The 12,397-nt window shown below is 53.5% G+C and overlaps 2 protein-coding genes across 2 annotated transcripts; one reads left to right on the top strand and one right to left on the bottom strand.

The window, feature by feature from the left end:
• Nucleotides 1–1,480: 1,480 nt before the first annotated feature.
• Nucleotides 1,481–3,439, bottom strand: J7T55_001429 (uncharacterized protein; the record flags this gene model as incomplete). Its single annotated transcript, XM_053145523.1, has 1 exon — nt 1,481–3,439. One exon carries the CDS (start codon nt 3,437–3,439, stop codon nt 1,481–1,483), a length of 1,959 nt encoding a protein of 652 aa, XP_052991691.1.
• Nucleotides 3,440–9,630: 6,191 nt separating this feature from the next.
• J7T55_001430 (uncharacterized protein) lies at nt 9,631–10,641 on the top strand (the record flags this gene model as incomplete). Its single annotated transcript, XM_053145524.1, has 1 exon — nt 9,631–10,641. The coding sequence occupies one exon, from the start codon at nt 9,631–9,633 to the stop codon at nt 10,639–10,641; it is 1,011 nt and encodes a 336-aa protein (XP_052991692.1).
• Nucleotides 10,642–12,397: the final 1,756 nt, after the last annotated feature.

Below are 12,397 nucleotides of genomic sequence, written 5' to 3' on the forward strand. Positions count from 1 at the left end.
AATACGAGAATGAAAAACTATCTTCATGAATACAACAAGTCTTGTGTGGACACGCTAAGATACGGAAGCCAATGGTGGGAGAGAAAAGTTCATTAAAACTTTTGTATATAGGAGTTATTTGCAGTCTACCATGACGTTGACGATTTTCATTGAAGAAAGTAAAAGCTTCAATTAATATCCTGTAGTCATACTCTATGCCATGCGGAACGACCCTTTGGAGATATATTTTCCTAAAGTCAAACATACGTCGGGAAGTTGCATCTTCTCAAAGGCGGAAGGATAAATATTATTGAATCATAATCAGAACATCTATAGCGGGCTCTGACTAGGCATACTGATCAAAAGCTTAAGTAGAGACTCAGGCAATTTCAACCTCTGTCCCTTACAATTCCGTGTTAGGAGCCAACATCGAAGCCAGCCTCCTCAAAATCCCAGGGCCTTTGTTGATGCGACAGCCTGTGCCTTGAACATCACACCTGCGATGACGACACTGTCTGTCCTCGCAGTCGAGCCATTTCAACGAAGTCACTCTTCCGCATCGGCAGCAAGTCCATCCAGGCCCAACCATCATACGGGCTGGCACCTGGCTTTCACTGTGGTTGGTGCTTTCGCGAGACTCGGGTGAGGCTGACATTATGAAATGGATCTGCCTCTTGTTCAGGGACGGTGATTTGGCTAATAGGATCTGGGGATGTGAGGTGATTTGGTTGTACCTCCCAAATTTTCCATGGCGAGGATTTGGAGGATATTTTAAGAGCTTCCAAGGCTATGTACAATAGGAAACATGAACAAAGGTCACCTACTCGACAAGATCTCACTGTTCAATTCATTGTTCTCACAACAGACAATCAGACAAAGCCATGAACAAGGGGTATGGCAGGCTGAAGGCATCATTTTGTCTGGAATGAATCGTCTAAGTGGTAGAATTTGAAAAATGGGTCACTTCGAAAGGTATAGATTTTGTTCCAATGGTGTGAACAGTTATTCCACGGCTCCACGGCTGAGTCTGCCTACAAGTCCACCTTCACAATTGCATCCAAGTGCCGTGTCGAGGACACTCACTCGTGCCCGTTATAAATTCACTTGGGCCTCAAAGATCCTCTTCTCTCAGCAGGTACCTCAAAAATGTTACCAAGTCAGAAGAGGGATTCTCACACAGATGGAACGCCGGCGTATGCAATGCAAAATCCTTCATTGGCTGTCGGAACACCGTTGGGGGTACGTCTGTCGCCAAAGAAACCCGACCATTGTGCGAAGCAGATAATAAAACAAAGGAAACGAAAGTAAACCCAAATTTCCTTCTAACGCTTCTCCTACTCGCCAAGCCTCACAAAGCATGAATCCTGTGACGAATGCACGTAGAGTTATATTCGAGAGTAGTGGTTATCCGCTGCCGCCAACCTCCGAGCGGGCATCGTGGTATACATCAGTTTGACCCGATTCCACATGCTTCCTTTCATTCATCTGCTGAAACCGTTTCTCATTCAAAGGACAATCGATTAAGAGCGCGCGCAATTTCGTTCTCGACCGCGGTGTTCGCACCGGGCGCTGCAGCCGCAGATTTCGCCTCGGCTTGCTGCTCTTCTCGTGACTCCTTCCCCTTCCTCCACTCTGTGCCATTTGGCGAACCCGAAATCTCTGTCTTTCCATTCTTTGTCTTTTTTATCTCCTTCTTCTTGCATGTTGCCTCCTTCGATCCCATGGCCTCGTCACCGCACTGTGCCTTCCACTCCTCCGCCTGTTTCGGATCGACCTTGGTAAATAAAGGTTCTGCTTCGCCAAGCTTGTGACCAGGTGCAATGTAACCACAGTCAAAGACGTCCGGGATATCAAGTACAGGCTCCACGCGTAACTGCCTGGTTATTGACTCGGCTGTATCTGGGAGGAACGGCTGCAAAAGGACAGCGAGGAGGTAGATCAGGTTGAGGCAGCCGCATATAATAGCCGCGCATGTTGCCTCCTCCTCAAGAAAGAGCCCGTGGGCCTCGTGAGCTAGCTCGTTCCCAGCGTCACAGATCTCAAGGATGGTGGCCAGCCCCGAGCGCAGCTCGACGGCGTCAAGGTGGGAGACGTAGGAGCCGAGCAGGCTGTTTATTCTTTCCTCCCATTTGAGCAAAGAGCCGCCGTATTCCTGGAATTGTGTGCTGTCTGGAACCACGCCGTCGTAGTACCTGGGATTGTTGACAAACTTAATGACGCGGTTGACGAAGTTGCCCAATTTCTTGAGTAGGAGGTTGTTGTTCGCGGCGATGAAGGCGTCCCATGTGAAGTCCGTGTCTCTGTCCTCTGGCCTGTAATAGAGTAGGTAGAACCGCCATACGTCGGCTTTTATTCCACTGTTCTTGGCCTGGTCGCCAAACACACCGATGCCCTTCGACTTTGAGAATTTGGTCCCCTCGTATTGTAGGTAGTCTGTTGTAGATAGATGGTGGACCTTAGTCCAGTTCTCCCCGGTAGCGATCTGAGTAGCGGGGAAGAAGATGGAGTGGAAGAAAACGTTGTCCTTCCCGATGAATTGGTAGAGCTGGACGTCTTCTGGATTTTCTGGCTGCCACCAGTCCCGCCACTTTTCTGTATACTCAGCTGTGATGGACAAATACCCAATGGGGGCATCGAACCAGTTGTAAATGACCTTGTCTTCGTAGCTCGACAGGCTAGGAGGGACTGGCGTGCCGAATTTGATGTCCCGTGTGATGCTGCGTTCCTTGAGGCCTTGTTTCAACCAGCCCACGGTTTGTCCCTTTCCGTTGTTTGGCCATTTGCCCTTCTCCGCTGATTCGTTGGAGAAGGCTTCGACCTGTGACTGCAACCTGTCCAGTCTGAAGAATAAGTGCTTCGTGTCCCGTGTAATAGGCGTGGACCCACATGCGTCCAAGTTGCACCGAGGGTTCTTGAGGTCGATGGCATCGTCGAATGAGCCGCATGTGTCGCATTCATCACCTTTGGCCTCTTTGCCACAATGGGGGCAGTCGCCGATCACGTAGCGATCTGCTAGAAACCTCTCATGTGTTTCACAGTAGAGCCTGCTCGTCACGCGCTCGTGCAAGAACCCATTCTCATGCACCTTGAGAAAGATCTGCTGCGCAATGTCCGTCTGGTTCTGAGTCGTGGTGCGCCCGAACTTGTCGAAGCTGATGTTGAACCACTGGTAAATATCTGCGTGAATCTTGTGGAATCGGTCGCAAAGCTCCTTGGGGGTGCAGCCGTCTTTGCCTGCCCTGATCTCCGTAGCTGTGCCGTATTCATCTGTGCCGCCGATATACAGGGTGTTGAGACCGCGCGCTCGACAATAGCGGGCGAAGACGTCGGCGGAGAGCACGGAGCCGATGATGTTGCCCAGGTGTGGCATGTCGTTCACGTACGGCAAAGCGCTGGTGATGAGGATGTTTCGGCTGCCGGAGACAGGCACTATGGGTGAGGTCTCGCGTGATAAAGACATGTTGTCGATAGTTGAGAAATATGACGAAGTCCTCTTGAATGGGATGGTAGACAAGGAGATACGACTCCAGGAGAGGGAATGGCGCCAATAGCGGATTCGATCTTTCTGAGAGATGATAAAGCGCCGCTCAAAAATTGTGTGATTGGGTTTGTTCTTGTCATGAAGTCTGCTGGCTCCAGAGTGAGGACAGGTTGTTGAGCAAAGAATATATTTATCTACCGGCTTAGTTATGCGTCGAAGATGAGTCACTCAGACCGCAAAGGTTCCTACTGGAAGTTGCTTGAAAATAATATGAGTTGCCTGAAAATGACTGAAAATTACTTGGAAATATCATTCTGGTGGATGAACTTTACTGTGTGAATTGTCCGTCCCGTTGGTAGACAGCCGGACCACCAATGGTTTAGTATAGCGCCTCACAAGGTCCCAAATCGAGGGATGGACTGACATGGCGTTTAAGCTAGGCTTCGCACAAATGCTAAAACTGGCTGGCTGGAGAATAATCCACGAAGGGGGCAGATTTCTATTTCTTTTCCATGTGCCTAGCCTAGCCCGCCCATTATCCTCAGTAAGGAGTAATCTGTAGATAGGTCTTGGGCCTGCTACGCCGGCCACCACACGGCATAAAACAATCGCAACAACAAGGTCCCAAGTCATTACTAACTAGCACAAGGTTAAATTCCGAATCGTGAGCTTTGAAGGATGATACTCAATCACGAGGCACCATCAAAGTTGTTAAGTTGAGGCGGTCGACACCGAGTCTACCTTTGGAGGAGAGATGGGTTACAAGTGGCTCGAATGGGAGACAGGGAGCACATTTTACAGCCAAGGAAGTTGTCTATATGTCCTTAGGAAATAGCAACGGTGCTGCCATCTAGAGCCTGTGGGATGCGCTCTGGTGGATCACCTCCTGTGAGATACTAGTAGTAGCCTATTGTGGAATGACTTCCTCTATGACAACCTCCTCCACGAGACGTACAGTAGGGGAAGAGGTGTAGTAGGGCACAACATTCTCTATATTGTGTGGGAACACACCCGAGGAGGAAATGCGGACACAAAATGCAGACCTCGTACTGCAGATGCCATAGATTCGTAGATATTCTTCACGTCATGGTAAAGTCACTTGCCCGGCCTATACAACGCTGCCAACTTTTACGAGTCTGGAGCCCGACCATGCAGCATCGGCTTCCAGTCACCATCATCACCATGGCGGAACCCCGTACCCATACGACACGCCTCTTCCAACATGCCGTCACCAACCGATGGCCGCATGCTGCATCCTCGCAGATCACTTATATTATATTGCCCTTACCACCCCCACTGGACCTCCGTCGCATGACGCCATCGCGACGCCGCGGCCAACAAAGTCGGCCGCCGACCAAGATCGCCAACAGCGCAAGGGGACGAGAAAGACACGACTACGCCGTAGGGCTGCAGGCGTTCTAATTCCGTCCGAACCCAGGCTTATTGGTCTGTGGCCTGCCTTCGCGGGACAGCCCGCAGCGAACCAGAGCCTGAGCCAGCTCTCTCTCTCTCTCTCTGTGTGTGTGTGTCTCTCTGTGCCATCTATTCCTGGAGACTACGTATTCAGCTGTCCTCGCCGGCAGGTCCAGCCGTTCTCGTGCTGATCGTCCCGAGATGCATACACGTGCCGCTCTCGCGCGTGTCGTTTCCCTAGGGCAGGAAAAGAAGCAGTGAGAGCGAAGCTATGCACCTCGCGGCCGCTTTCCCCCGTCAGCTGAGGCTGCATGCAAGCCGCATCCTTAGCGCCGGCAGAGGAAGGAGGAGCCGCGCAGTAAAGGGTGAGGGGCGAGGAGAGGACCTATTGGTTAACCGAACAAGATGAGTATTCTTGTGTAAACACAAGCCCTCACGATACCACCCGATGGCTTGTTTCAAAACCACGGGGGCTGCAGTAGCGCGGACTTTGTGTTGTGCTGTGGACGGGCGGGTTTCGAAACGTGGCCAGCGAGGATGGGGGGAAGAGGTCTGTGTTGTTGGTGAGCAGCCACGCGCAGACGCCCGCGGATTCACTGATTGGGAGATCCGCGGATCGTCCAAGCGCTCGGTCGCCGCCAGCACTGTTGTTGCCGCTGTGCTGTGGGCCTGTGTGGAAACAGGTTGCAAGGATTGCAACATCGCCCGTAAGCCGAATTTCAACAAACACTGGAGGGAATAGAGTCTGACGTTGGAAAATAGAGGTCTGACGAGGTCTCCATGGCCGAAAGGCCAGGGGTGGTCGGGAGGATGAGAGAGACTTCTCTCACAGGAGGGCGGCAGTGGTTCGTTGGACAAGGAGAATTATGAGTCCGACGCTGCCATGTGCAGCATGTGATATGGCAGTCAAAAATGCACACACCCTTCACATACCTCATGTAGCAGGTGAAGACCACCTACAGCTATCGAGTGCAGCCGAGATTGTGCCTGCGCGCAATCAACTCCGGTACTGAGAGTCCCTAGCAGCGAATGTTGCCTCACCCGAGTCAAGATAAACAATAGCGAGCATTCGGTATAGTTTGGTACAGTAAAATTCGCCGAATCTCGGCAGGACTTGGCTTTTTTCCAAACAATGCCTTGTCCGGTTGCCAGGTGTGCACAATAGCCGGGGGAAATAACGCTTGCAGATCAGCCAGCCAGCGGAACAGCTCGAGAGGGCAGAATGGTAAGTAACCAGGCAGCCCAGGACAGTGATTGACTAAGTGGACACACCCACGCACGCGTTGCTGTGATCGCCAGCTGCCGCCCAGTCTGGCCAGCGCTTGGCTATGATTATCACTGCCGATCGAGCACAGCCAACCAGAGCCCCTAGTGGGTATGGGAAGGTGACATGGCGCGTGTGCACCCGTTTTGGGGGGGGTCGATGCTCCGATGCTGTGCCTGCGTGCGCCCGATGCGATGCAGGATCGCCAGGAACGCGAAAAGGTTAAAATTTGACGACGGCGATCCTGATTGGGGCCTGATCTCGGCTAGGCAGGTGGAAGGATAAAGACCAAAAGCAGAAAACCAATGCACACACATGCAGGCGATGATTCAACCGTATCGGTGCGAAGCAAATATCTGGGTAGGGGGAAACAAAACATGCATCGGTGAGCATCAATCGGCATTGTACGTGCGCACATGTCAGGTAGCGGCAGCTAGTCCGGACAGACAGATGCAGCTTGCCGACGGACAACGAGAAATGCCTCGTTCCCCCCCAGTCTCGACGTCAGCCCGTCCCCCGTCTCCAGTTGCCACAATTACGCAACACGTGGAGGGCAGCTGAAGGGCCGAGGGGATACCACAGTAGATTGCGATGGAAGCATGTCGTGCGACGCCGGGCGGTGGAGGGTGGAAAAGGGAAGGCCGGCAGGGAACCCTCTGCCATGCTCGAGTCACGAAAGAGCGGGCCTTTGGGTGATAAGCCTTGTGCTCAGTGGGCTGGGTGGATGCAGCACAGGTCAAGGCTTCTACCACAGTGTAATGTCTCTCCCGAGGTCTCACCAGCACGATGGGAGCAGGGCTGGACTGTGTACCTGTGCCCTGTGTACCCAGGCGGGTTTTCTCTCCCTTTCTCGTGGGACTGACGCCATGCAGACGCAAAGTTTGTGAGGCGACGCAAGTGTATGGAGAAGCATGACGGCGTGGTGCAGAATGTGCTGAGGATGCGGGCTTCGGCTGCGATACTATAGGTTAAACAGGATACTAGTATAGGTGCGAGCAGAAAAGAATCACATATGAAGAAAAAAAAAATTAAAAAAGCCTCAACAGATTCTTCATGGTCCTGCCAAGGCAGTGGTGCATGGTGGCAAGAGTGCCGACAGGTCCGGCTGTCCGGAAACGCGGTAGATGGAGAAACTTGTGGGAGGCGGTGATGAGTTCTGACGTGCGCACAGGTGCATCGTGGAGGTGGTGATGCTCTGGCTAGATTGCTGTACATATATTGTGAGTGATAATGACTCTGACTCTGACCCCATAATGCTGCTGACTGTGTGCCGGATAAGTGAGTGAGTGAGATTGAGTGAGTTGTTCCTGCAGCACATCGACCAAGTGCAGGGCACACACACACACACACGCACACACAGTAGTGCCGAGTGTATGCAGGTACAGCACCTGGGCAGACTTGTTTTAGTGGCCCCCGTCCTGCCCCGTCCTGCCAATGTCTGGGCCCGTCCAGCTGCCAGCACGGCCCGCTGGCAACGTTGCGAGTCGTGACAACCGGTAGCAAGTCTTGTTCTTGATTGGCTGACGACCGGTGACCAGCACGACCGTCTGCATTCCAGTCGCTGGCCGTTTTACATTCCAGCCCAGGACATGCCCGTCCGTGTCGTGTCCGCGTCCACGCCAGCAACCAAAAAAGTAATCTAGAACCCCCCAGAGACCTGCACTAGAAGATTGCCGTGTCTATTCCGCAGTCTACCAGTCGATAGTCCACGCCAGCACAGTAATTTGGGCTCAGGGGAATTGGCTGGGCTTCCATCATCCGCCTCACAGCCTTCGCAGCCTTCGCAGTCCCTCACCGCCGCGTATCTCAAGCTTGATTGCGAGATGCATCGAATCAGGTCACCAAGGGTACGCCGAAAAAGGGGGATTCATCTGGCGGGCCGACCTTCTCATCTTGTCTGGCGTGTCCAGGGCCCTGGTGATCCAAAGAGTTGAGGGCATGGCAGAGCTCTCCGGTCACGGTGGGTCACCGGAAAAGCATGGTACATTATGGAGCATGGAGAATGGAGAAGAATGGGAAGCCATGGGCAGGAGGGTGGGTTCGACAACGCCCAGCAGGTAGCCACTCGTATCGAGGTCGGCACCGGGGAGATGGGGCCGTCGACGGCCAGGACGGCGCACAGCTCAGGTGGTGGGCTGTGGGCTGTGGGAGTCGTTGGCTGCCCTGGCTGGGATTCGCCGGCGGTTGTCCATGTCCACGTCGTCGTCGTCGTGGCCGTCATTCAACGGTGGATATGCTCTGCATACCGACAGACGGATTACAAGATACTGACAGATGCTCCCGCCCCAGTTCAGTACGCAATACACAGGCATAGGACACAGGTACACACACACACATGATCTGCGGTGCCACACCCAGAATAGATGAGTGGTTCTTTGTGTGTGTGTTTTGGTGTTATTATTGGAAGTGAAGGGGATTGAGGTGTCAATCACTCTCTCTCTCACCCATCCATTCATTTGTTTCATTTGTCTGGTTGTTCAGCTGGCAACGGGCCTCCAGAAACGCTGTGCCGTAAGTAATATTAGATGCATTGTGACACTTGTGCCGTGTCCTGGCAGCAACCTGGCAGGTAACAGTAACAGCAGGAGTCTTGGACGGAGGAAAAAAGACGGTCGCCCGGTCGGGCCTTCTTTGGATGAACATTCGTGCCCTGATTGGGCGGGCTAAGAAACGGCCTAATCCAGACTAAGCCTCGCTAACTCGCCGGGCCGTCTGATCATTGCCTGTTCCTGCCCGTTCCTGATGAGAGATTGATTTTTGCCCTGGCAGGAGCAGCCCTCTCATGCTGGGGGGACCCCTGCCCGCCTCTGCCCCTCTGCCCCTGCACCCCTGGCTCCTTCCTAGTCCTTCCCTGGTCCCACCCCTGGCCAGACACAGCCAGAACCAGCTTACTGCAGGTTCCGTGCCTTGGTGCAATTTCCTCGATCCCTCCTCAATCCTCGCAAAGAGACGGGGTGACTGGCACAAGCCCTCGAATAAGGCGACAAGCCTCTCGAATCTCCAGCAGCCAGCCAGCCTGCCAGCCCAGGCCCCTTACCAACGCTGTGCTCACACACGCTGGTCTGGTCCACACCATGGCCCACGTAATCTGCCCCGTCTCCACCCTTGGCCCGGTCCATCGCCTCTCGTTTTGTCTCCTCTCTCCGCCCCCGTCCTTGTCCGTTCATTCATCTTGACTTCATCTCGCCCGTCCCTCGTCTCCCAGGTCTCCCTCGCCTTCTTTTTCCCTTCCCTCCACCCACCCCACGCTCCTTTGCAAATCAACAAAGACCAAAGCCTTCGCTTTTGATCTCAACTTCCGCTGGTGCTCGGTCACTCTCTCACTCCCTCATTCGTGTTCCCATTGCAAGACAATCACCGTCGACACGAACCCACATTCTTTTGAATCACCAAACAACAACGCTCATTCGCACCTCCAGTGGAAACAAGTAGATCAACGCAACAACTCGATCAATCAATCAATCAATCGAAAATCACACAAACAACAAACACAATGGCTCGTCTCACAGCATCCCTCCTCCTGCTCAGCGCCATCGGCGCCTCCGCCCACCCTTCTGGCCACGCCCGCTTCCACAACAAGCAGCGCTCCCAGAACGAGGAGCGTGCCATCGGCGACGTGATCAACGCTGTCATTGACGGTGTCGCCGTCTCCTGGACCCAGACCGAGGACTACGGCGCCGCTGCCACCCCCGCCATCGTCGCCGACAAGCCCAAGGCCGCCGTCGCCGTCGCCGCGACCCCGTCCGCCTCCTCCGCCACGCCCTCCTCCACCCCTACCCCCGCCTCCTCCTCCGCCGCTGCTACGGCCACCTCGGGCTCCAGCTCCAGCTCCAGCTCCTCCGGCCAGGGCATCACCGAGTACACCAGCTTCACCGACCTCTGCGCCTCCAAGAAGAAGCGCGCCACCCTCGACCAGATCAAGTACGCTGGCAACACCGGCTCTACCTCCGACTACGGCTGCAACAAGGTTCTCCTTGCCGACTCCGCCCTTGCCGACAAGTACGACAACACCGCCAAGTTCTTTGGCGCCACTGAGGACATGTACTGCCTCGTCTGGAACAAGATTGGTCTCGACGGTGGAATCAACGGCTTCTTCGGCGCCAACGCTACCACCTTCACCCTGCCTGCTGGCTCCGAGCAGTACGTTGCCTTTGACTCCAACTCTCAGGGTGGTGGCGCCTGCTTCAAGGGCACCAGCGAGGACTCCGTCGAGAAGACTGTCTACGGTGCTATTGCCGGCACCTGGGCCGAGTGGGACTTCGAGAACACCAGCAACGATGGCTGGTCTGGCTACGATGCTTCTGCCATCGTTGCCCAGGCTGCTGGCCTTACCGTCACTGGCATGAAGATCTGCGCCTCCAACGCCGACTCTGCCTGCTCCACCATCACCTCCGGTGGCGCCAGCTTCGTCAACTCCTATGCGGCTGTCGATGCTGACGCTGATGGCATCGGTGGCCAGGTCTCTGGCCCCATGAAGATCACCATCGACCTGAGCGGATACTAAGGGGGCGTCGTTTCCTCGCACTTGGTTGGCTATCTGCCCGGTCATTTTGGCATACCTTCTTCAACCTGACGGCCGGTGATTGTTTTTTATCCTGACTATCAAGCCATCTATGACAAGATACGAAGTAGCAGTCACGGGCCCGATACGGGAAATGCTCTTTTGGACCTGGATCTGAGAAAGGATAGCTCTTGTGAAATTTTCCTTTCGCACTATCCAATACCATCCCCCCCATTCCTATGATACCACCAACCAAGCGCCACGTCGCGCGGCCTTGGATACGTTTTTTCTCTTCTTTTGTGTTGGATGGCAAGGGACAAAAGAGGGCTTGATCTCGCCAGGAGCCCAATATGCAGCGCGCAAAGGGCTCCCATGGACTTGTTTTTCTCGATACAAAGTTGTTGGTTGTGTCTTGGTTTTACAGGCGTACAAATCACATACATCGGCTGGCTGGTTCTTCCCACTACATCTTACGGAAAGCAAGGCAAAGCAAAAGATTATTCTTGATAGTGTTTATTTTGATATGAATGTCATTTGAAGAAAAAACTCACATGTTCGCCTGCCCTGAAATCTTGTGATGCTATCCAGTGACGGTGTGCCCTGACGTCGCTCTAAGCTTGATGTTTAAGCTTGACGTCTATCTCCGCTCTCCTTGTCAGAGTTCATCCCATTCTCTGTTACGTGTTTCGTCTGATGGTACACGCCCCGGTTTACAAGCTTTTCACCCTGCCGGCTGCCGCGCAACCACTTAGAGAATGAAAAAAAGAAAGATTTTTTTTTAAAAAGAAAAAAATTTCAACAGCTTGTGCCTCTCCAGAACTTGCCCGCGCTTGTACACCTCCGAAATGCAGAATGAGGATCCGGGCCCGGATCCGCTTGTGACTCAGCCATCTGGCCGCACCACCTGGCAACGCAACGGACGAGCCAGCCGTGGAATGCAAGCTACGGCTGGCTTCTGGCACCGCGGAATCGACTATCAACTACCCTTGTGCCCCGTCCCGCGGGGATCGGCGCTGGGATCGTCGGTCTGCTGGTCGTCGTCGTGGCAGCGTGGGGTTTTGAGCAACATGATTTATGGTATGGAGTGCTGGTTGTTATTTTGTTGCCCTGCCACACGTGGGAATGGTTCTACTATGATGTGGACCGGCTGTTGAGTACCGAGAGATGCGGACGTTGGTTTGGATGATCCATTTCTTTAACGGCGGGCAGCTGTTCTGGAGACGCTGTTGTTGACCACGAGCGTTTTTGAAGAAGTTTTTAGGAATGACACTACAATGGTGGACACGCTCAAGTGGGGATAGGTTATGGAGTTGATGGTGTTGAGTCTAGCTCATGCTTCGCTTGTCCATTTTCTTGACCAACTTCGGGCTGGACACAAGTTGCTGATCTGTCATGGCTGCTATGACCCCGGTTAAGCCGGCGCTGCAGGACCTGGGATGTGAGGATGAGGCTGAGATGGTTTCGGGATTGACCCATTCCATCAAAGGTAACATCAACGTTCTTTAGAAACACAGAATATCTTGGCCCCATACTCCAGAGAAATGTGTCTTTCAGTACCTCATTCCCATATCCCAGCCGTCTGTCATTGTTTGTCCTGTATTCTTAACGTCCTGGCAGCCATCATTGACACCTTTAGCCAGATATATTGAAAACGGGCCACCTAAATAGAGTAGAGGGCACGTTCTGGTAGTCCCCTCCGTAAGAGGAAGAGGGCGCTCCAGCGCGAGGGAAGAAATAAGAGGAATAGAAGGGGGCATAT

Source organism: Diaporthe amygdali (assembly GCF_026229845.1).
Source record: "Diaporthe amygdali strain CAA958 chromosome Unknown NODE_21_length_814164_cov_65_183785, whole genome shotgun sequence".
Classification (NCBI taxonomy): Eukaryota; Fungi; Ascomycota; class Sordariomycetes; order Diaporthales; family Diaporthaceae; genus Diaporthe; species Diaporthe amygdali.